The 26,571-nt window shown below is 36.8% G+C and overlaps 1 protein-coding gene across 1 annotated transcript in view; it reads right to left on the bottom strand.

Moving 5' to 3' along the window:
• SLC5A8 (solute carrier family 5 member 8) overlaps positions 1-26,571 on the bottom strand; it is a 63,412-nt gene that overhangs the window by 21,249 nt on the left and 15,592 nt on the right. Inside the window, exons 4-10 of the mRNA XM_079935853.1 lie at positions 24,818-24,885; positions 23,689-23,843; positions 20,938-21,078; positions 17,862-17,991; positions 13,959-14,047; positions 13,399-13,511; positions 5,379-5,446 (exon numbers count right to left, since the gene is read on the bottom strand). Coding sequence (XP_079791979.1) covers positions 5,379-5,446; positions 13,399-13,511; positions 13,959-14,047; positions 17,862-17,991; positions 20,938-21,078; positions 23,689-23,843; positions 24,818-24,885 — 764 coding nt within the window. The remainder of the gene's footprint in view (positions 1-5,378; positions 5,447-13,398; positions 13,512-13,958; positions 14,048-17,861; positions 17,992-20,937; positions 21,079-23,688; positions 23,844-24,817; positions 24,886-26,571) is intronic.

Below are 26,571 nucleotides of genomic sequence, written 5' to 3'. Positions count from 1 at the left end.
CTCGCATGCTGCAACGAAGTAGCCCACCTGACACAACGAAGGAGCCCACCTGCCTCAACTAAGACCCAGCACAACCAAGTAAGTAAATAAATAAATAAATACTTTTTTAAAAAACAGGCTATTCCAAAGATTAGTCTGTCCTCTCCATTCCAACACTTCCAAAGAAGCAAGACAGTTTTCCAACACAAAAATGCTCTCTAACAAAAATTTAGCAAATGCCACAAGACATGAAGGACTCTTTAGGCAATAAAAAATGTATTTCCACTCATAGGGAGATGGATCAGGTGTACTTTTCCCTCGTCCTCCTGCTAATAAAACTAAGACTCCTGGACATTACATATAAAACAAACATAAGAAGAATCTAAAAGGTCGAGAGAAGACGGCTAGGACTTCGGGGCCTGAAGAACAATATAATGGTGAGGTCTCTGAGTTTTCTTTTTGGCCCACATATCCCAGTCTTAGAGCTGAAGAAGCTGGCAATCCAGAAATGACAATATGTGCAGGCCAACAAAATCCAGCAAAGACCAGAAAAGGAGCAACTTAGCAAGAAAGAAAACTTTTAGATAATAACTGCTCAATTCCAGCCAAATGCCACAGAATAAACTGTTCCCCCACATACACATGCCAGAAAAGGCCAAGTAGGGAGCCTAGATTCCATCCCCCACCAGCCTATAACAAGGCACCCCATTCCCTCCCTGCTCAGGCAATGTCATAGGAGGCCTAATGGAGAATCAGGACTTTCACCATTGCCCAGCAGGAACAAGACCACCTTCACCATGATGTCAGTGGAGACTGTTCCCACCCAGCAAAATAAGAAATTCCTCCCTTGGATGTCAACAGAGGCCAACTTGGGAACCTGGACTTCTACATCCACCTGGCAGTAATGAGACAGCTCCCTCCCTTACACTGTTGAAGTGGTATCAGAGAAAGAAAACCAAAACAGAAGGTGCATGTAAGATCTATAGTCTCACCACATAATATAAAAATGTCCAGGTTTCAACTGAAGTTCACTTTTCAGAGCAGGAATTAGGAAGATCTCAAAATGAATGAAAAAAGACAATCAACAAATGCTGATAGAGAAGTGACAGATATATTAGAATTATTTCACAAATTTTCAAGCAGCCATGATAAAACTGCTTCAGCAATTAGAACATGCTTGAAACAAATGAAAAAGTAGAAGGCCTTAGCAAAAAAAAAAAAAAAGAAAGTATCAGCAAAAACATAGATGATATAAAGAAGAACAAAATGTAAATTTTAGAACTGAAAATATAATAACTTAAATAAAAATCTCAGTGGATAGGTTCAACAGCAGAATTGGGGGGACAGAGAAAAGAATCAGTGAACAGGAAGATAGACCAATAAAAACCGCCCAATCTGAAAAAAACAGAGAGAAAATAGGCTTAAAAATTAGTCACCAGGACCTGTGTGAATATAACAAAAAATCTAACATTCATGTCATCTGAGTCTTAGGTAAGAAAAGAAAGACAGTGGGGCTGAAAAGTACTCAAAGAAATAATGTTTGAACTTCCCAAATTTGGCAAGAAACATAAACCTACAGGTTCAAAAGCTAAGCAAACTACAAACAGAATAAACCCAAAGAAAAACATGCCAAGACACATTGTAATTAAACTTCTGTAAACTAACTTCAAAGAAAAATTTCTGAAAGCAGCCAGAGAAAGAAAAATGACACCTTACCTATAGGGGAAAACAATTAGAATGGCAGCAGATTTCTCCTTAAAAATAATGGAAGCCAGAAGAAAGTGGCACAATATTTTTCAAGTGTTGGAAAAAAAGAATTGTCAACTCAGAATCCTATACCTGGCAAAAATATCATTTGGGAATAAAGGGGAAATCAATACATTCTCAGATAAAGGGAAACTAAGAAAATTTGTTGCCAGCAGACTTATCCTTAAAGGAATGGCTAAAGCAAGTTCTCTAAATAGAAGGGAAATGGTAAAAGAAGGAACCTTGAGAAATCAGGAAGAAAGAAAGAACACAATAAGCAAAAATAAATATAATAGGCTTTCCTCCGCCTCTTGAGTTTTCTAAATCATGTTTGATTGTTGAAGCAAAAATTATAACACTGTCTAATGTAATTCAAAATGTATGCAGAGTAAATATTTAAGACAATTGTGTTATAAACTGGGTAAAGAAACAGAAATGAGGTAAGATTTCTATACTTTACTCGCATTGGTAAAAGGACAAAACAAGTAGACTGTGATAAGTTATGTATATACACATAAAGCAACAAATGAAAATGCTGCACTAAGAGAAAACTCAAAACAATATAGATAGATCAAAATGGGATTCTAAAAACTGTTTAAGTATCCCACTTAAAAAAATGAAAACAGAAGGAACAAACATAACAAAAAACAGCAGACTTAAGCCCTAATATTCCAATAATTATACTAAATTTTAAAAGTCTAAATACCCCAATAAAAAGACAGAGATTGGCAGGATGAATTTAAAAACATAACCCAACTATATGCTGTCTACAAAAAACTCACTTAAGATATAATGATATAGTCAAGTTCAAAGTAAAAGGATATCATGCAAACATTAATCAAAGGAAAGCAGGAGTACTATTAACTATTTAATATCAGATAAAGTAGTTTTCAGACAAAGAAAATTATCAGAGAGGAACATTATATAATGATAAGAGGACTAATTCACCAAGAAGCCATCGAAATCCTAAATGTATATGCACCAAACAAGAGAACTGCAAAATACAAGCAAAAACTAAGAGAACTAAAAGGAAAAGAGACAACTATACACTATAGGTTGAGAATTCACCACTTCTGTCAACAATTGATAAAAACAAATAAGCGTAAAATCAGAAGGATACAGAAGAACTCAGCACCATCAATGAGCAGGATCTAACTGACACCTGTAGAACACTATGCTTAACAGCAGAGTACACATTCTTTTCAGGTGCCCATGTAACAGATACCCAAATACTATATCCTGGGCCATAAAACAGACCTCAACAAATTTAAAAGAATTAAAATCATACAGAATGTGTTCTCTGACCACATTGGAATGAAATTAGAAATCAATAGCTGAAAGATAACAGGAAAATCTCCAACAATTGGAAACTAAGTAACATACTTTTAAATAATCTACAGGTCAAAAGGACATATCAAAGGAAATTTTAAAACTCCAATACAAAATATGAAAAGTTATGGGACATAGCTAAAAGTGCTGAGAGGGAGATTTTTAGCAATTAGTGCACACATTACAAAAAAGTCTCAAATCAGTAATCTAGTGTCACACCTCAAGAAGAGCAAAATAAACCCAAAGCAAGCAGAAGGAAGAAAATAATGAAGATAATTTTAAAAAGCAATGATTTAAAACAGAAAAATGATATAGAAAATCAATGAAACAAGAAGCTAGTTCTTTCAAAATATGAATAAAAATTGACAAACCTCTAGCAAGACTAAAAAAAGAGATAAAAGATAAAATTACCAATATTATGGATAAAACAGGAGATATCACTAAAAACCCTGCAGACATCAAAAGTATAATAAGGGGATACTATGAATAATTCCACACACCTAAATTTGACAACTTAGATGAAATGGAGCAATTCCTCGAAAACACAAACTACCATAATTCATCCACTATGAAGCAGATAATTTGAACAGCTATAACTATTAAGGAAACTGAATTCATAATTTTTAAACTCCCAAAAAAGAAATCCCCAAGCCCAGATGGTTTCACTAGAGTATTCTACCAAACACTTAAAGAAGAATTAACACCAATTTTACACAATCTCTTCCAGAAAATAGGAGAGAACTCTTCCCAATTTATTTTATGAAGCTGGTATGACCCTAACACCAAAACCAAGAAAAGGCATTACAAAAAAATATTACCACATATCAGCATCTCTCATGAATATAGATGCAAAAATTCTTAGCATACTATCAGCAAAGAGAGTTCAGCAATATATAAAAATAACTATACACCATGACCAAGAGAAGATTATTCCAGGAATGCAATGCCAGCTTAAAATTTGAAAATCAATCAGCATAATATACCATGTTAAAGGGCTAAAGAAGAAAATCATATTGTCATATCGAATGCTGCAGAAAAACCATTTGACAAAATTCAACACTCATCCATGATAAAAACTCTCAGAAAAAGAGGAATAGAGGGGAATTTCCTTAATTTGGTAAAGAGCATGTACAAAAATCCTACAGGTAATACACTCAAGAATGAACCACTGAATGCTTTTCTCATTCAGATTGGAGAACAAGGCAATGATGTCCACTTTCACCACTCTTATTCAACATGATGTGGAAGTTGAAGCCAGGGCAATAAGGAAATTAAAGGTACATATACAGATTGGAAAAGAAGATATAAAACTATCCCAATTTGAAGATGATATAATTTTATCTGTAGAAAATCCCAGGAACTAATAAGTTCAGCAAGGTCACAGGATACAAACAAATATACAAAAATCAATTGTATCTTTATATAATAACAAACACATGGACACCAACATTAAGAATACAATACCGTGTACAATCACTCAAAAAAAATGAAATACTTAGGTGTAAATCTAACTAAATATAAACATGACTTGTATATGAAAATTACACAGTAGTGGTGGAAAAGAAATCATAGAAAATCTAAATAAATGAAGAGACACACTACGTTCATGGATTAAAAGATTCGACACAGTAAAAACGTCAGTTCTTCCCAAATTGTTTTACACGTTTAAGGCAATCCTATCAAAAACTAAGCAGGATTTTTTTTAGATATAGAGATTATTCTAAACTTTATATGGGAAGGAAAAGGAACTAGAACAGTTAAAACAATTTTGAAAATAAGAATAAAGTGGGAGGAATCAGTACTTCTGAATTCAAGACTTATTACAGAGCTATAGTAATCAACACTGTATGATCTTGGCAGATGGACAGACACATAGATCAATGGAATAGAACAAAGAAACCACAAATAGACCCACACAAATATGCCCCACTGATTTTTCACATAGGTGCAAAGGCAATTCAATGGAAGAAAGACAGCTTTCACAACACGTGGTGTTAGAGCAACAGGACATCCACCGGGAAAAGGGAAAAAAAGAACATCAACCTAGGTCTCATACCATTGAGGGAACTGGGTAAAGGGTATATGGGATCTCTCTGTATTATTTCTTAGTATTGCATGTAAATCTATAATGATCTCAAAATGGAAAGATTAATTAACAAAATTTTTTTAAAGAATTTAGTCATCTACGTTCCTTGGTATGTCTATGTGTAGACATATAGAGAGAAAAGTCTGTAAGGATGGTCACATCAACACTTAAAAAAAAAAAAAGGAAAAGAAGAAGAATTTAGTGATTATGACTCAAACCTTCCAGGATTAGCTCTTACCTGCAACAGAGCTCCCATTAGTGATGCCAGCGCAGCCATTCCAATACACAAAGCTCCAAACAGCACACCTAGATGGATGATGTAAAAGCCATTGTAAAATCCAGACTCAGAGGATTAGAATTCTCAATAGAATAAGCTATCACACCTTGATTCAAAGTACATAATATGACTATAATAAAGAATGGCCACCTACCTCAGAGCCAGCTAAAAAAGGAAAGGGAACTAGTATGCAAAGAGGAAAGAAAACACTGATATTGTGGCCCGGGATTAGTTACATTAGGTTATATAGGTAAAGATTTCCTAAAATTAACTATAGAGAGTTAAAACCTAATAACTATTGTGTTATTAATGTAATCCTCCATAAACATTTGTTGGTAAAGGAAGGTTCAGGGAGCTTCTGGGTTGGCGAACACGTGGTATGCTCAGAGAGGACATGGATGCTCCATGCCCTTTCCCATATCTTGCCATATTCATCTCTTCCATCTGGCTGTTTTTGAGTTATATCCTTTTACAACAAACCAGCAATCTAAAAAAGTCTTCCAACCTCTGGCCTGGCTTAGAACATCACCGGTTCTACTGATGTCCTACATCCTTCCCAGATTGCATGCCAGCATGCCATTGCTTCTCAGAGCCGTGTGTCTGACAGGGTTTTGGTGCTCTGGCCGGCTGTCAGGCCTGAGCCTCTGAGGTGGGAGGGCTGAGTTCAGGACATTGGTCCACCAGACACCTCCTGGCCCCATTTAATATCAATCAGCCGGAGCTCTCCCAGAGATCCCCGACTCAATGCTAAGATCCAGCTCCACTCAACAACCAGCAAGCTCCAGTGCTGGACACCCCATGCCAAACAACTAGCAAGAAAGGAACACAACCCCACCTATTAGCAGAGAAGCTGCCTAAAATCATAATAAGTTCACAGACATACCAAAACACACCACTGACGTGGTCCTGCCCACCAGAAAGACAAGATCCAGCTTCATCCACCAGAACACAGGCACCAGTTCCCTCCACCAGGAAGCCTACACAACCCACTGAATCAATCTTACCCACTGGGGGCAGACACCAAAAAAACCAGGAACTAAAAACCTGCAGCCTACTAAAGGAGACCCCAAACACAGTAAGTTAAGCAAAATGAGGAGACAGAGAAATATGCCAGATGAAGGAGCAAGGTAAAAACCCACCAGTCAAACAAATGAACAGGAAATAGGCAGTCTACCTGAAAAAGAATTCAGAGGAATGATAGTAATGGAGAAAATACAAGGGACGTTTAACAAGGACCTAGGAGAACTAAAGAGCAAACAAAGATGAACAACACAATAAATGAAATTAAAAATTCTCTAGAAGGAATCAATAGAAGAATAACAGAGGCAGAAAAATGTAAAAGTGACCTGGAAGATAAAATAGTAGAAATAACTACCACAGAGCAGAATAAAGAAAAAAGAATGAAAAGAACTGAGGAAAATCTGATAGACCTCTGGGACAACATTAAACACACCAACGTTTGAATTATAGGGGTCCCAGAAGAAGAAGAGAAAAAAAAAAGGGACTGAGAAAATATTTGAAGAGATTATAGCTGAAAACTTCCCTATTATGGGAAAGGAAATAGTCAATCAAGTCCAGGAAGCGCACAGAATCCCACATAGGATAAATCCAAGGAGAAACATGCCAAGACTCATATTAATCAAACCAGCAAAAATTAAATACAAAGACAAAATATTAAAAGCAGCAAGGGAAAAGCAACAAATAACATACAAGGGAATCCCCATAAGATTAATAGCTGGTCTTTCAGCAGAAACTCTGCAAGCCAGAAGGGACTGGCAAGACATATTTAAAGTGGTGAAAGGAAAAACCTACAACCAAGATTACCCTACATAGCAAGGATCTCATTCAGATTGGTCGGAGAAATTAAAACCTTTATAGCCAAGCAAAAGCTACGAGAATTCAGCACCACCAAACCAACTTTACAACAAATGCTAAAGGAACTTCTCTAGGCAGGAAACACAAGAGAAGGAAAAGACCCACAATAACAAACCCAAAACAATTAAGAAAATGGTAATGGGAACATACATATCGATAATTACCTTAAATGTAAATGGATTAAATGCTCCAGCAAAAAGACATAGACTGGCTGAATTGATAGAAGAACAAGACCCGTATGTATGCTGTCTACAACAGATACACTTCAGACTTAGGGACACATATGGACTGAAAGTGAAGGGATGGAAAAAGATATTCCATGCAAATGGAAATCAAAAGAAAGCTGGAGTAGCAATTCTCATATCAGACAAAATAGACTTTAAAATAAAGACTATTAGAAGAGACAAAGAAGGACACTACATAATGATCAAGGGATCAATCCAAGAAGAAGATATAACAATTGTAAATATTTATGCACCAAACATAGGAGCACCTCAATCCATAAGGCGAATGTTAAGAGCCATAAAAGGGGAAATCGACTGTAACACAATAACAGTAGGGGACTTTAACACCATGCTTTCACCAATGGACAGAGCATCCAAAATGAAAATAAATAAGGAAACACAAGCTTTAAATGATACATTAAACAAGATGGACTTAATTGATATTTATAGGACATTCCATCCAAAAACAACAGAATACACTTTCTTCTCAAGAGTTCATGGAACATTCTCCAGGATGGATATCTTGGGTCACAAATCAAGCCTTGGTAAATTTAAGAAAATTGAAATCATATCAAGTATCTTTTCCGACCACAACGCTATGAGATTAGATGTCAATTACAGGAAAAAATCTGTAAAAAATACAAACAAATGGAGGCTGTATAAACAATACACTAATGTATTGAGGAGTAGGAAACGGAATCCAACAGCACATTAAAAGGATCACAAACCATGATCAACTGGGATTTATGCTAGGAATGCAAGGATTCTTCTATAGACACAAAGCAATCAATGTGATACACCATATTAACAAAGTGAAGGATAAAAACCATATGATCATCTCAATAGATACAGAAAAAGTTTTCGATCAAATTCAACACCGATTTATGATAAAAACCCTCCAGAAAGTAGGCATAGAGGGAATTTCCTCAACATAATAAAGGCCATATATGACAAACCCACAGCCAACATTGTCCTCAATGGTGAAATACTGAAACTATTTCCACTAAGATAAGGAACAAAACAAGGTTGCCCACTCTCACCCCTATTATTCAACATAGTTTAGCAAGGTTTAGCCACAGCAAACAGAAAAGAAAAAGAAATGAAAGGAATCCAAATTGGAAAAGAAGAAGTAAAGCTGTCACTGTTTGCAGATGACATGATACTATACATAGAGAATCCTAAAGATGCTACCAGAAAACTCCTAGAGCTAATCAATAAATTCGGTAAAGTAGCAGGATACAAAATTAAGGCACAGAATTCTCTTGCATTCCTATACACTAATGATGAAAAATCTGAAAGAGAAATTAAGGAAACACTCCCATTTACCAGTGCAACAAAAAGAATAAAATACCTAGGAATAAACCTTCCAAAGGAGATAAAAGACCTATATGCAGAAAACTGTAAGACACTGATGAAAGAAATTAAAGATGATACAAACAGATGGAGAGATATATCATGTTCTTGGTTTGGAAGAATCAACATTGTGAAAATGACTCTACTACCCAAAGCAATCTACAGATTCAATGCAATCCCTACCAAACTACCACTGGCATTTTTCACAGAACTAGAACAAAAATTTTCACAATTTGAATGGAAACACAAAAGACCCCAAATAGCCAAAACAATCTTGAGAAAGAAAAATGGAGCTGGAGGAATCAGGCACCCTGACTTCAGACTATACTACAAAGCTACAGTAATCAAGACAGTGTGGTACTGGCACAAAAACAGAAATACAGATCAATGGAACAGGATAGAAAGCCCAGAGATAAACCCACACACGTATGGTCACCTTATCCTTGATAAAGGAGGCAAGAATATACAATGGAGAAAAGACAGCCTCTCTTCAATAAGGGTGCTGGGAAAACTGGACAGCTACATGTAAAAGAAAGAAATTAGAACACTTCCTAACACCACACACAAAAATAAACTCAAAATGGATTAAAGACCTAAATGTAAGCCCAGACACTATAAAACTCTTAGAGGAAAACATAGGCAGAACACTCTATGACATTAATCACAGCAAGATCCTTTTTGACCCACCTCCTAGAGAAATGGAAATAAAATCAAAACTAAACAAATGGTACCTAATGAAACTTAAAATCTTTTGCATAGCAAAGGAAACCATAAACAAGACCAAAAGACAACCCTCAGAATGGGAGAAAATATTTGCAAACGAAGCAACTGACAAAGGATTAATCTCCAAAATTTACAAGCAGCTCCTGCAGCTCAATATCAAAAAAACAAACAACCAAATCCAAAAATGGGCAGAAGACTTAAATAGACATTTCTCCAAAGAAGATATACAGATTGCCAACAAACACATGAAAGGATGTTCAACATCAGTAATCACTAGAGAAATGCAAATCAAAACTACAATTAGGTATCACCTCACACCAGTCAGAATGGCCATCATCAAAAAATCTACAAACAATAAATGCTGGAGAGGGTGTGGAGAAAAGGGAACACTCTTGCACTGTTGGTGGGAGTGTAAATTGATACAGCCACAATGGAGAACAGTATGAATGTTCCTTAAAAAACTAAAAATAGAACTACCATACAACCCAGCGATTCCCCTACTGGGCATATATCCTGAGAAAACCATAACTCAAAAAGATTCATGTACCATAATGTTCATTGCAGCTCTATTTACAATAGCCAGGACATGGAAGCAACCTAAGTGTCCATCAACAGATGAATGGATAAAGAAGATGTGGCACATATATACAATGGAATATTACTCAGCCATAAAAAGAAACAAAATTGAGTTATTTGTAGTGAGGTGGATGGACCTTGAAACTGTCATACAGAGTGAAGTAAGTCAGAAAGAGAAAAACAAATACCATATGCTAACACATATATATGGAATCTAAAAAAAAAAAAAAAGTTCTGAAGAACCTAGGGGCAGGATAGGAATAAAGACGCAGACGTAGAGAATGGACTTGAGGACATAGGGATGGGAAAGGGTTAGCTAGGACGAAGTGAGAGAGTGGCATGAACATATATACACTACCAAACGTAAAATAGATAGCTAGTGGGAAGCAGCCGCACAGCACAGGGAGATCAGCTCAGTGCTTTGTGACCACCTAGAGGGGTGGAATAGGGAGGGTGGGAGGGAGACACAAGAGGGAGGCGATATGGGGATATATGTGTATGTATAGCTGATTTACTTTGTCATAAAACAGAAACTAACACACCATTTTATAGCAATTATACTCCAATAAAGATGTTAAAAAAAAAAAAAAAAGGAAGGCTCAGGTGTCTGTTTTCAGTTTGCCAGAAATAGGACGCAATTCAGCTCTGCTCTGTATAACATGATGGGGGAAGGGAGTAATAAACTTCAGAAAGTCTTCCGAATTTAAGTGTTCATTTCTCCTGGGAAGTAGCAATCCACATGAAAGAGTGTTTTAGGACCTTTAACCTTCGCATAATCTCCATCAACATCCACAAACCTTTCCTGTTAAGCTAGCAAAGACAGGCAGTTTCAGGACAAGTATTATATTCCCCCTTCTACCAAACTATTTTCCTGAAACTTTATACAAATTCTCAAGCCAACGTCAGTGGTCAGCTTAAGGGATTTTTTTTTCTCTTTTGGCTTTCAGTATTTTCCAGATTTTCTCCAAGTATACATTTTGCTTTTAAAATTACTATGGGAAAAAAAATTTTTTTTATTAAATCCACCCCCTATTCTTATTTTTAAAGACTTCCATTCAGCAAAAATCACCTGAAATCTGTTAATATAATTTCCCACACATAATCTTCAAAATACAAAAAATAAAATGAATGAGAAATGTGTTCATCAAAAAATTAGTGCATTCCTTATGTTATTTCTATGTTAACACAAGCACTCACACCTTTGTTAAGCATAGTGAGTAAATAATCTTATTGCACCTGAATAACTTACATTAATTTTTTCAAAGTGCTTTGGTTGCAATGATTTTTCATGCCTCCAAACTCTATTCTAAACAGTGTTTCCAACATATTTAGCTAAATTCCTCTCTATTTGGCAGCTCATGAATGGTCACCATTGTGGGTTTTTTGTGCTCAAAGTTATCGGAAACATTCAAGTCATTTGCCGTGTTCTTCTCTATGATGTCCTTACTGTATATACCTCAAGATAATGACTATATACAACCTTTCAAAATGAATGAAAGCCTCATCTACACTAGCGGAGCTGATTTGTTATTAAGCATCATCAACATCATTCCTGAGTACCAGTTAGTGCCTCTTGTTTTACATGGATTATCTCTAAACCTCATAGTACCTGCAAAGAGAATATTTTTTGTTCTCATTTTCCATATAAAGAAACAGAGGCTCAAATGGGTTTGCTCAAGGCTAACAGCTAGTTAACTGGTGAAACAAGACTGAGTCTGTCTAGCTTCAAAAGCTTCTATTCGGGGCTTCCCTGGTGGCGCAGTGGTTGAGAGTCCGCCTGCCGATGCAGGGCACACGGGTTCGTGCCCCGGTCCGGTAGGATCCCACATGCCGCGGAGCAGCTGGGCCCGTGAGCCATGGCCGCTGAGGCTGCGCATCCGGAGCCTGTTGCTCCGCAGCGGGAGAGGCCACAGCAGTGAGAGGCCACAGCAGTGAGAGGCCCGCGTACCGCAAAAAACAAGCAAACAAACAAAAAAAACCTATGCGTTCTACTAAACCACACAGCTTCAACAATCCCATAATGAACCCATCTAAATACCCTTTAGGAAACATTGTATCATTCTGAAATTACGCTCCAGGATTAAAATCAGGTACATAATAAAATGATGCAATGCTAGGTAAATTTAGGGGACACTGAAGAATATAAAGTAAGTACTTATTCCAGGCTACAGTCATGGCAATTATATATAGAACTATGCTTTAAAACAGAATATTATTTACTATGTCTTTGACAGTCTATTAGTGCTATTGAGGTTAAAGATTCTTTTTAAAATAATAAGTTCGTTAGTCATTCATCCCAAAACATGTATACCCAAGATTTGAAAATGAAGAAGGACGTACACTAGCCAGATTTTTTTGAGTCAGCTATTACAGCTGGGACATCTGGGAACTAAGGTTAAAGACCCTTCCACTCAATATGATACTTAACCCCTAATAAGGTCCGATAATCTATGAATTTAAGGATTCATATTAAATGAAGGAGTTAAGCATACCTTGGACAATTTTATTGATTATCTTCTGGACAGTCTACATGTGCCGAGAGAACAGACAATCAAGACCAGTAAAAAATCATAATGCTCTGTTCCTTTATCTTCAATCCATACACACAGACTATATCTTAAACTGGCAGTGCCCTCTTAGGTAATACAGAAAAAGCATGGCTCTTGGTTCCAAACTAAGAATATTTCTTAAAACTGGGGTCTAAGTTTTAGATGGTAAAGGGTTAAATTTTTAACTATGGCTAAGAATTTTAACATAGATGTGGGATAGGAAGAAGGTAGGAAAGAAGGCTAGCCAAATGGCACCCCTGGCAATTTTTTTTTTTTTTGCGGTACGTGGGCCTCTCACTGCCGTGGCCTCTCCCGTTGCGGAGCACAGGCTCCGGACGCGCAGGCTCAGCGGCCATGGGTCACGGGCCCAGCCGCTCCGCGGCATGTGGGATCTTCCCGGACCGGGGCACGAACCCGTGTCCCCTGCATCGACGGGTGGACTCTCAACCAGCGCGCCACCAGGGAAGCCCCTGGCAATTGTTCTTTGTGGTGGCCTCACAATTGTTTGAAGTGTGTCTCAAATCTAGATTGCAAATATGGCCATGGCTGCATTAAGTCACATGCATGTGAGTGTATATACGCTCACACTCACTCACTCTATATTTTCCATGGAAAAGAATTTCTGGTATTTCTAAAAATCATCTCCCAGAGCTAAAATGGAATTGTGAAACAAAAACTTACTCATTCCTTGGGAAATCCAAGAGAGAGACCTTTCTGAGAGAGATTGGAAGCGAGATTTCACTAGGTCTTCCAGAGTTACTGCTGCTAAGGCATTAATACTGGAGGACACTGTGCTGTAAGGGAAAATCACAATTTTGATTAATAATGTTTAAACTTTAATAACACTTTAATAAGGTAAAAGAAAAGGGAAAACATATTGTCACTTCTGAAATATAACCAGATTTCTACTACATTACTTAAAAAAAAATTTTTTTATTGAAGTATAGTTGATTTAGGCTTGAGGGCCTATAGCCTGCGCACTGCAACGAAGACCCAACGCAGCCAAAAGTTAACTGATTAATTAATTAATTAATTAATTAAAAAAACAAAAGAGATTGATGACAATATCCAGCCCCTAGAGAGAAGAGTTGGACCAACAGGGAGAAGACATGGTGTACATTACCTATATGAGGGCCATTTGTGCTCATGTCCAGAATTCAGCTTTCTCCCCCGCAAATATCCAATAACAAAAGAAAGATCCCAAAAGGGAAATCTTATATTATTAGAGTCATAGTTCATACCTTAATGTTCCACTGTAAGCACAGGCCACAAAAAGTCCAGGAAGTCCCGGATAATCTTGCAGAATGTCCAGTGCCAAATAAGGCATGAGCTGAAAAATTCCAAAATTTACTCTTGAGTACTATTTGCTATGAAATGAAATTAATTCACACCTCATTTATCTTGTTCTTCTTCAAGAACTGAAGGAAGCTATTCCACATAACTGAAATGTCCAAATATATAAAATTAAACTCTTTACCTGCGAACACTTAAAGAAAAGAATAGCACAGTAGTTAAGGGTACAGGCTCTGGATTCAGACAGATGTGGCTTTTGTTATTTAATTTCTCTGAGCCTCAGTTTCCCCATCTGTAAAATAGGAATAATAATCCTAACCTCACAGAGTTGCTATAAAAGTTAAATTAGATGATCTGTGTAAGTTCTTAGTATAGTACACAGAATAGGCTCAGTAATAGGTAGCTAGCTGTTCTCATTCTTTGGAACAATAAATCAATTTAAAGGAAATATTTTACATATCTCTGTGCTTAAGTAAGAAGAATTCACTTAATTTAACTTTACTTGATGACTCAAGATTATATTTGTGAACTTCAGTCACTGTTCAGGATTGAAAATGTAATTATAGCTGCATATACAGTTGACCCTTGAACAACACACGTTTGAACTGTGTGGGTCCACGTAAATGTTGATTTTTTTCAATAAATACAGAAAAATGTACGTGTAGAACATCGTATGCAAGATTTGTATTACATAGGATCTCTGCAAGGATAGCCTACCCTTACATAGGCATGAGGTGAGTGACATTTAATATAAAAATAATGTTAGGGTTTTTTTTTTTACTGTTTTATAACTTTGCTTTCAAAGAATTATATTTATATAATTATATTTATATAATAATATTATACTACACAGTATGCCTCTCTCATAATTGGAGAAACTGTGCATCAACCGATGATCACAGGTGATTTAAAAAAAAAATTTCCAATGCTGTATTATCAATATGACTGTAATACTGTATGCCATCCAAACTTTATAATGATTCATTTATTACCATATAGGCGAGGCTACCACAAAGCAATCGTATCAATTACACTAGGCTATAATAAAGCAATCGTATTGCTGCTTCTTTATCAATGCATGACTTGTTATACCTGTAAATGAATATGAATTTCTTTTGCACATTATCTTTCATTTTTGACATCCTGTGTTAGTAATAAGTATAACATCTGCAGTGTTTTGTATCACATAAGACAACATTGATGTAGGTACTGACAGACGATTCATCTTGTAAACAGACAAGGTAAACTTATGGTATCAATTAGTACAGTACTGTAAACGTATCTTCTTGTCTTCATAATTTTCTTAATAACACTTTCTTTTCTCTGGCTTACTTTATTGTAAGAATACCATATATAATCCATATAACATAAAAAATATGTGTCAATCAACTGTTTATGTTATCGGTAAGGCTTCTGGTCAACAGTAGGCTATTAGTAGTTAAGTTTTAGGGGAGTCAAAAATTATACGTAGGTTTCTGTTGTGCAGACGGTCGCTACCCCTAACCCCCATGTTTTTCAAGGGTCAACTGTTGTATGAGACATAGTGATGAGTGGAGAGTAACCTCACAAAATTCCTCAACTTGTTTCTTTAAAAACAAAAACCACTCCTAATACTTGCTTTTTGATAAGTTACCTCTTAAAAAATAAGTATTAAATAAGGATGGGAAGGTGTATGCCTTCAGCATTGTGTTATGTGGCAGTCTTTCGGCAAAACTGGTTTTTCAATCAAAAGAGTCCTAAGGGGATAATTTTCTAGAAAAATGCCCTCTCATTCCATTGAAACGTCATTGATTCCTTCTCCCAATAGTACACAGTGGATGCTATGCCCATTCTCAACAGCCTCTTTGATCTCATTTAACAACTAAAGCTTATTAATTCTTTATTCTCAGAAAAAGAGAATAACCCTTCTCTCTATATGAGTTCAACACCCATTTTTCCAAGATATCTTACAAGTTTAATTTCAAGAAATATTCTATACATAAGCCAAAGTTAAGTTTCCATCGTTAGTATTAAAACGAGATCTAAAACCCTCTACCCTATCGTCAACTTTCTCAAAAATCTTCGGCCTTATATTTTAGATTCTGAATGACCCCTCAGGTCATTCAGGTCATTCAGCTCATGGCTTCCTCAGGGTGAGCTACAGAAGAGTGTAGCAGAAACATATCTTTGCTCTCTTGGGTTAAGCTTTTGACCTGATCTTCTACTGACTGCCTTACTTCCATTGTAACCCCAGGAAAATGTCAATTGAATTAACTGGTTAATAATCAACACACTAGTGGAATAATTCAGAGAAAATCTCTTTCTTTTTCAAAAATTTATCACATGCTCTCTGAATGATAAATGCATGCATGCAAGACACCCCCTGTGTACAATCTATGACAAGTTGGTCTCAAGGTCAGGAAGCTGTAGGTTTAAAAAAATTTTTTTGTTGTTTTTTGGGTTTTTTTTTTGGATTTTTTTGGCCCGGGGGAAGGGGAAGCCATATTAGAAAAAAAATTTAGTCCCTATGGTCTTCACAGATAATAACGATTGACAAAAATCACAAAATATTCTTGACTAAAGAAAATAAAATGGAATAGTGCCTCCAACTTCAGAGTAAATACGATTCTTGGATTCTCTGAAGAAATAGAAAGATCTGTTTATCAACAGGAGGGCAAAGATTAAGGTAGGGTTGAGATACACAGATCAAGGATGCTCTCATTTCCTAACCCCACAAAGTTGCATTTTTCTGGGAGTATGTTATGCATTTACACCAACATAAAGCTCAACGTGTCATCATTCTAATAAGTCCCCTGGGCACTTGATTTACAATCGACTCCAGCAGTCCTGGGTTTGGATTCTAGCTACGCTTCCTGAAAGATGGTCTATGGCATAGAGGTTCAAAGTTAGGACACTGGCGGCAGCCTGCCTGGGTTTGAATCCTGGCTCCAGTTTACCAGCTGGTTATTTAAGTTCTCTGTGCCTCAGTTTCCTTATTTTTGAAAGGGAGATCATCACGGCACTGTTTCTGTGAGGATTAAAAGTTAAAGTTTATATAAAGCACTTATAATCGTGCCTGGCCCATGGTATTTGATGAGTGCTTGCAGCTGTTCTTATTCATTAACTATGTGACCTTGGGCAAATTATATAACCTCTCTGAGATTCATTTCCTTGTCTATAAAATTAGAATTATAGGGTTGTAAGAACTGAAAGAAATAAAGCATGCAAAGCTCTTGGCACAGAACCTCATCACATAGCTGGTGCTCAATAAATGTTCACTTTTAGATCCATTTCCATATCATTTAAAAATTGGAAGGTGGGACTTCCCTGGTGGTCCAGCGGTTAAGACTCAGCGGTCCCAATGTGGAGGGCACTGGTTTGATCCCTGATCAGGGAACTGGATCCCGCATGCTGCAACTAAAAAAGATCCCGCACACGGCAACGAAGATCCCGTGTGCCGCAACTAAAACCCGCGCAGCCAAATAAATTAAAAAAAAACAACAACTGGAAGGTAAACTGCTTATCAATGAACAATCTAAACCCACAAAATGTTCCACGGTACCACAGTCTGTATATAGTTTTGGGCTTTTTTTAAACTGTGTTTATATTTCTACTCCCAGCCTTGAGCTGTTTCTATTTAACACCTACCTTGAAACTTTGCCAGGTATTTCAATATTGTTATTGGATGTAGCATTCTTCATTTTTGCTATAGCTGCTAAAATAAATTTTTTCCAAATGCTGTATAGAAGCTAAAGATGATTATATTGTGCCTATTTGCTCTTACTTTACAAGAACATGAACATTCTTTCCTCCCAGCCAACAAGCTTTCTGAATGTCATTCTTGCATGTGTAAGAAACACACGGTACTGGACCTGGTCTGGTGCAGACACTTTCTTGGCTGTCCAAGGATCACAGTCACGGTATCTGGAATACAGGGCGAGCCCACATAGCACTGTGCAGGTCAGGATCAACCAGAGTGCCACAAGATTGATGTAGAGAGACCTAAAGAAGGGAAAACAAACCAGCAAATGACAATTTTAATTTCCATCTCAAAGATGAGGAAAATTGTTACATAAATAGAAGAGACTTTCATGATTATACTCAATAGATGTGCATCCTCTTTTGGTTCTCGAAAATGCTACGGATTTTATTCTGGTCTAACCTTCTGTTTATGATGTATTTGTTAATACTTGGAATAGATGGGATTTTGCCATTGAATGAATGTATCCTCCTGGTCAGAGTTCCATGGGCATTATTGTCTTTATAGGTGTGTCTAGTTACAGTCCTTCAGGCCGTCTTGTCACGAAATAGAGATTTTAATAGTCAACAGGGCAGTGACTATTACTCATTTTACCTTTAAAAGTGATGCAATTATAAACTGCTAAACACTGTTAGCCTTCACATAGCAACTCGTCAGGCTTGTTTAAATGTGGTTTGTGATGCCATCCATTAAATACAGGAAAGGCAAACCTGCATTCCTTGGACAGGTATCTTCCAAAACAATGTTCAGCATTTTAATTAATGGTGTGTGCTCCAGTAGAGTGTAAAGGTTTACATAATAGCACTGGAGTCAGTCCTGAGCATAAATCTTAGCTCTCCCTACCATATGTGACCTTGGGCAAGTAATTTAACCTCTCTGGCTCTCAGTTTCTTCATTTACAGCTAGAAATAACAATGCCTACCTCACCGAGTTATAAGTGAAACTAAATAAAGTAGTATATATCATATAGTACAATGGCATGTAATAAACACTTGTTAAATGGTATTGATATTATTAGTGTTAATATCATTGAATGCTATGTCTTAATAATCAGTTGATAGTAAATATTTCTCCCACTAGGGTGGCTACATTTTCCCCCCGGGGGTGCTGTAGTGGAGGCTGATAAGTTGCCCTAGGCTGAAGAGAGGTCTCCCCACACCCACCAACTCATACCTCCTTCCCCAGGTATGTCATTTTGCATAAAATGACAACTGGATTCAGAGGTTTAAAGACTAAGTCCCCTCAGGCCAACCTGGGACAGTCTGAAGGGTCATCCCAGCCCTGGGGCTCCCCTTGAGGCCTCTGTTGAGACTGCATTACAGTCCAACTTCTCCCTCTGGCCAATCCTTCTTCCTTCCCTTCCTTCTCTGTTCCAGTGGTGATGCCCTAGTAGACTCTGGCATGCTAACCTCCATCTCAGAGTCTGCTTCCGGGAGAAGCTACCTTGCAGCAGGTCCCACAACAGATTGCTCGCCTTTTTCCTCGACTGACTACATTCACCACGTGTTTTGTTATTGTCTAAAAGTACTAGAACTATATCTCATCTCCAAATCATCAGAAAATATACCCAGACACGTTCTCAGTCACCACACCTCACTTATATATGAGTTAACACTTGATTATATTGTTTTATTTTACTTTAATGCCATTCACGTAGATCTGATATTGTACCCAGTCAATCAATGTCAGTAGGTCTTGACTTTTTGGCTGGGACTCATTCTTCCCATGGAGCCAATGTTAAAAAGTGGGAGGAAATGGCCCCCCTGAGCTCTTGTTAAAGAGACACATTGGACTATTCTGAAGGAAATTGTTTCTTACTAAGAAAGCTCTGATGCTGTTCTTTCGGTTGTAAAATTGGCTTTTTGAGCTCCATGTTCTCAAAGAAGCGTGTTCCCAAAGAAGAGCATGTGCACACTTACTTTGGGAGAGGCATCAGTGCTAATGTAGATGGATTAATGGATATATAAATTATATTCCTTTAAAGTGTCTTAAAGTAGCAGAACTCCTAAGCTCACTTTTGGGGGATTCCATATCCAGTTATCATATTCATATTCATATAGATTTTTCATTGTGGAATTTACCAAAGACAGATAATGTCTAAACCAATTTACTCTCATATATTGACATATGACCTCGTATATTTCTCACATTCCCCTTTGAATAGCAACAGAACTGCCACTCCTCCTACTCCAACCCCCTTGTTACTCTTCATCAAGCTACTTAAGAGTTTTATAGCCCCTAAATGCATAGCCTGATATATCAGCATGAAAAGCGCTAGTCACCAAGCTTATCTGAGGCCTCCTGACAAAGAACCAGCCACTGTTCATACTCTTCGCTGAAGCCAAGATGGGCTGGAAAGTCCCCTGACCATGCTGTTCTTCCCACCTCTGTGCTTTGCCCAAATCACTCTGCCTACTCAGAATGCTTTCCCACACTTCTTCACCTGCCCACATGTGGTCATTCTTCAGGACCTGCCTGCTTGACAGGAATCTCTCACTTATCCCCTGCCTTCACATCCCACGATTTGAGGTGGAAAAAGGAATTCACATTTACTGAATCCCTACCACATGCGTGCCAAACACAGTATTTTATAATACCTCCACGAGTTGTGTGATATCTTATGCTCATTTTACAAGTTTAGAAACTGAAGCTCGGAGAGTCTAAGTGACTCACGCCAAATCACTCAAGTAGAAGTATTAGAACAAGGTTATAAACCCACGACTGTGTCTGAAAATAAAATGCACCAGCACATCTGGCAATATAATGCTCTAGAACATTTCCTCTATATTGTTATACTGTTTCACAGAACTGTTATACCTCTAGTGTTAGTTTACTTTTCACATACTTGCATATATTTTCCTAATTTGATGCTAAGTTCCTTCATAACAAGAGCCATATATTTATCATTTTTTATTCTCTACAGTTCCTCATACAAACAGATGCACAATAAATGCCTATTTATTTGATAAGATTTGTTTTACTTAATAATTGATATAAATATTTTTAAATATCTGATTTAAAACATACAATGCCACTTTGTTCTATGTGATCCTTTTGTAGTATATCATTTATCTCTTAGAATTTCATGACACAAAAGACTTAAACTTGAGCAAAGCTTGACGTTTGAAAGAGTTTCCATAAAGACAACTGATAGTTATTGATGATTCATATACCATAGTTTGTCTTACATTTTTGCCTGGAATCTGTTTTTACAGGAAATATATCTCTGCACTTGGGATTGGTTGACTCCATAGACGCTGGTCCATGTGAAGGTCCCTCCTATAACAATCGTCCAGAATGTGTGTCTTTGCAAAGGGTTAGGATTAAAACTAAATGAAAACAAACAGAAAACAAATTTGAAGTCCCAGCCAAACACTACAGAAGTCTTCCTAGAGTAATTTTGGAATCAAGCAATGTATACCTACATAAACATAAATAAATATTTATAAATATACATACATAAATATGTACTAATTAAGTAATATAAAAGGTAGAAATATTCTTAAGTTCAATGAAATAAAAATTGATACTTTCAGAGATTTGGAAATTCTGGATGGAACAGGGGGAAAAAATGAATGTTCCAATCATTCTGAGCATTTATAGAAATTGTTCTCCCATGGCCATAGGAAATTATTTAAACAAGTCTGCTATGCTGTAGTCAGAGAGGAGCATGAAGCTGAAAAAAGAGAGAAAGGTTCCTAGGTACACTGCAGCAATAGAAATGGTACTGAAATGAACACAATATTGACACATTTTGTGTGTGTAATTCCTCTCCTAGCACACGTATAGTCATAGTTCTACTTTATATTCAAGCTTAAGAATTCAATTAATGCAGTTTAATGGTTTTCATGTCATTATAATCTGTTCTTAAAATGCTCTGTGCACAAACTGAGTACTCATAGTTCAAAGTCATTATGACATTTACAAAACATTGCTACAAAGAAAGCTCAACTTCCACATTCAGTACATCTTTTAATCCTTCTTAACGTATCACCTTGGAAGGAATGAGTCTGTTCATCTCTCATATACAATATAAGCTTGAAAATTTTCTGCAGAATTAGTTTCAATGGAAACTTTCTGAAAATTATGAAATTCTGCAATTCCACTTCAAAGCTTATATTTGAGATCAGTTGAGTAAAGTGCTACATATTTATGCATTTTCCAGCCTGCTTATGGAAAGATAAGAGCCTCTATTCCATCCTCTAACACTTAATATCAAAGTCTAAGAGTTTTAAGGGTGTTGGCCCTTTCTCCCATAGAGAAAGTAGCTACTATACTAGCTAATAAAAGTCAAGAACCAAAGGGTTCAGCGAGTTACTTGAAGGAAGTAAGACAAGATTTAAAACATCCACTTCAGTGGTTTTGGCAATACAGAATACATGTGTCAACTATAGACCATATAGAAAATACCAACACAAAATCCTTCCCTTCATTTATCTCAACAAGGGCAGATTTATTGCCCACCATATTCTCAAAACATATCTGAATAACAAGGGATATACAATAAGGCTTTTCATTATTCCTTAATTGTTGACAACCTTGTAACGGTCATAAAAATGTCTAACTTTTTACTTTTTAGAATCTCTTACTGATGTATAAGTTATCGTTTCAATGCAGCAATGTATGTACTCTTTGTATAAAGTGACAGTTACTTTGCAGAAAAATGACTGACTCCACACCCTTTCCCCTCAACCTAGCTGACTAGGAAGAGATCTGGGAGTAATCCAAGTCTCCCAAGTGGCCACTGGCTGTTTCTGCCTCTTGGTATCCATTCCCCCTTCTTCTGGTAACAGCAGCCTAGGTTTGCCTTGGGGAAACGACCATTTCTCCATTAAACAGTCTAAATGGTGGTCAATCAAAATGTTCTGCTCTGCACTAGCTACAGGATGGAATCATGCCCACGCTAGGTCAACTGGAGGCTCTCTTCCTTGGAATCTGAATCTTGCGGTAAAAGAAAAAAAACTATCGAGAACAGCTGAAGTTGATTCACTATAATTCATTCTTGCAAATTAACACATTGACCCTGTTCAATTTCTGACGTTCTTCTCATACATTAGCACCTATTTTCAGAAAACTGGAAGAGAGCCACCAAGTGCAAAATGATTTTCTTTCCTTTTGCCAATGATTTCAGCTTACTTATCTCAGAACAGGGCTGCTGAAAGAGAAAATAATTTGGTCTATGTCAAAATGAGCACCCCCTGCACATTGAATGTGATGTACAAGGAAGACACTATTGATCCCAAAGAGAAGGTGTTTAAAATATTCTTTTAAATTGTGTGATATATTTGCGATGAAATATCTAGTTTATCCATTAGCCTTCTTTAAGAAAACTAAGTAGTTGTTGAGGATGTTACACCTTATGCTATACTGAGACTTGAGGCATCAGCTGTAACTTTTCTAGTCAATTTTCAAGAAATAATATTTAATATATTATGTAACATTTATACACATATAATACACACATATATATGTAGCATAATAATAATATACTATACAGTATCAGGGTAATTTTAAAAGAGAAATTCTCTAGGCTGCTTGAAACAAAGAACTGTCAAAATGGAATCACTGGCTTTTACTGTTTTTTTCTTAAGAGGTTTTCTTTTCTTCTCTGTCTAGTATATCTTCCCTTATTTCCCTACCCACACCTTTCAACCTATTCCAGACTTTAATATCTGGAAGAAAACACTCTTTTGCTATCAATCCCTTCTCAGGAGGAAGCACCATCCTCAGCTCCACGTAGCTAACTACCAACTGACTAACCCCTTAAAGACCTGGTGGAAATTCCTTACGCATGAACTTCCCAGCTTCAAATTTCTGTACCACACCCTTAACGGTTGGTTTGTTTTCTAATGTAAACTTACTATTTCAGCCAAGAGATTTTTTTAACAGAAAAAAACAAAAGGAATGTTATATTAACCAAGAAGTAAATAGCAACTTACTTCCAGAAGTTTAATCTTGCTCCATTATAGGCATCATTTAGAATAGTACCGATTCCACCTTGAATCAATGCAGCCTGTATAATCAAAGATGCAAATCCAGCCACCATGATCCCAACTTGAAAAACATCTGTCCAGATAACCGCTTTAAGACCACCCTTTGAGGGGAAAGTACATTAGGATTAATGCTTCTACCAGACATTATTAAGCATCTACATGCTTATACACCACGCTGGAGAAAGATAACGAAAAATGGATCTTGGCCAAGAATTCCCCCCAGGGAGACAGTCAGGAAGGTATTACTTAGACCAAACTTTCAAATATAAGCAGAGTCCAAGATGTAAGGTCCTCCCAATAGAGAAAATAGCATGGGCAAAAGCTTAGAGAGGTTAAAATACGTGGCAAGTTGAGTGCAGCCAGATATATATTTTGGAGTGCCGTGGAGTGGTGAGGGAATATTGTTGGGAAAAAAATTCAGAGTCAAATTGCAAATGGCGATATCATAGATTTTAGCCTATAGGCAGGGCTGAAATTCAACCAGGATGCACAAAGAAGGACATACCAGTTGCTGAAAAAACTAAAATTGTTTTGTACTAGCCACTGCCACAAACTTCCCGAGTGTCCCCCTCCAGTCCCTGAACCAGCCCCTCCTTGAGGACCTTGTCTTCCAAAACACTGAGCAACTAAAGGATTAAGACCTAGAATATCAGGGGTTGCATAAGGCTTGCACCACTGCTAAGGATCGGCAGCCATGATAATGTCAGTGCCCATGCCATTCTGGTTCTTACATATTTCGACTGTTGTTCCTGCCTAAAGGCAATGGGAAGTTATCTCAGGTTTCTAAGCTGAGGAATATTATGAGCACAGCTATAGTAACACAGCAACAGTGAGAGTGAATTAGGAGACAAGGTTGGGGACCACGGCATGGTTCAAATGAAAGAAAAAAATATCAGTTATGATCAATGTCCTACAAAGGATCAAATTTTACCCTGGCCTGAATATTCCTTACCAAAAAAGTTATACCGTGGGAGGCAGGTATGAAGAACCCAGATTGCAGCACGCAACGATTGAAATGTTCAGTTTTGCAAAGCAAGTGTGTAGGGTGAAAGGAGAAATAATGTTCTTGACATACCATAGTGCAGTAGAATGTGCAGACCACACCAGTAGCCACTACAGCACCCCACAGATTGAATCCTGTGACTGTAGAAGAAAAGAAAATGCACGTGTAACTATGAAACATATATAAGCACTTCTCAAAACATCATCAGGGGGAAGCTATACCATTTACTGGGCACCTACCTCTACACCCACTTGCCATAAACTAGGTCCAAATATCAAAAAATGTACCAAGACAAATGGAGTTTAAAACTTTATTTGATGAGTTAAATACACCTGGCTTCTACCCTCAGGCACCATACAGTATCCAACACTGGCTAAATCAAATACATGAAAAAGCATTTATATTGCAATTAAGCTAAGACACCACTTGATATTGGGAGGTAGTTACCCAGACTGAATGGGGTCATAGGATATTTGTTGTCATGGTTCAAATAAACACATTATTCTACCAGTCCATGAAAGGCAAGTTGTGTGTGTTAAAATGGGGCCAAGATAGAGAAAAGTCTATATAATTTGTTACCATTTATTTAAGAAGTAAAGGGGCATATTATATATTTTTAATGAAAGGATAACAACTCTATGCCCACAGATTTGAAAATCCAGATGAAATGACCCAATATCTTGAAAGATACAATTTGTCAAAACTCACACAGGAAAAAAATAGATGATCTGAATAGACCTATATTTACTTTAAAAATTGAATCAATAATTAATAACCTTCCAAAACAGAAAGCCCCAGGCCCAGAGGGTGATGAATTCTACTGAATATTTAAGGATGGAATTATATAACAATCTTTTTCAGAGGACAGAAGCAGAGGGAATACTTTATAACTCATTCTATGAGGCCAGCAACACCCTAATACCAACCAGACAAAGACATTACAAGAAAAGAAAACTACAGACCAATATCTCTCATGAATATAGATGCAAGAATCCTCAACAAAATATTAGCAAATCAAATTTTAAGAGCATAAAAAGAATTAAACACCATATGCAAGGCTGGCTCAACATTTGAAAATCAATTAATGGAATCCACCACATCAACAGACTAAAGAAGAAAAATCATATTGTCAAATTACTAGATGCAGAAAAAGCATCTGACAAAATCCAACATGCATTCATGATAAAATCTCTCAATTAACTAGAAATAGGGGGGAACATTCTCAATCTGATAAAGATTATCTACAAAAAACTTACAGCTGACATTATACTTAATGGTGAGCCACTCGAAGATTTCCCACTAAGAACAGGTACAAAGGAAGGAAGGAAGACATAAAACTCTCTTTGTTCACAAATGACATGATCATCTTTGTAGAAAATCTGAAATAATTGGCAAAGAATCTCCCAGGTCTAATAAATGATTATAGTAAGTTTGCAGGATACAGGTTAATAAACAAAAGTCAATCACCTTCCTATATACCAACAAAAAACAGGTGGAATTTGAAATTTAAAGCACATTTCCATTTACCTTAGTACCCCCCAAAATGAAATACTTAGCTATAAATCTAACAAAATATAATATATACAAGATGTATATGTGGAAAACTACAAAACTCTGATGAATGAAATGAAAGAACTGAATAAGTGGAGAGATATTCCATGTTTATGAATAGGACAACTCAATACTGTCAAGATGTCAGTTCTTCCCAATTTAATCTACAGATTCAGTGCAATCCCAATGGAAGTCCCAGAAAGTTATTTTGTGGATAATGACAAACAGTGGATAATTGAAAAACTGATTCGAAAGTTTATATGGAGAGGCAGAAG

The sequence above is a fragment of the Stenella coeruleoalba genome (genome assembly GCF_951394435.1).
Source record: "Stenella coeruleoalba genome assembly, chromosome: 11".
Taxonomy (NCBI): Eukaryota; Metazoa; Chordata; class Mammalia; order Artiodactyla; family Delphinidae; genus Stenella; species Stenella coeruleoalba.
The sequence above is the reverse complement of the archived record's forward strand: the minus strand, read 5'-3'. Positions and strand labels throughout refer to the sequence as shown.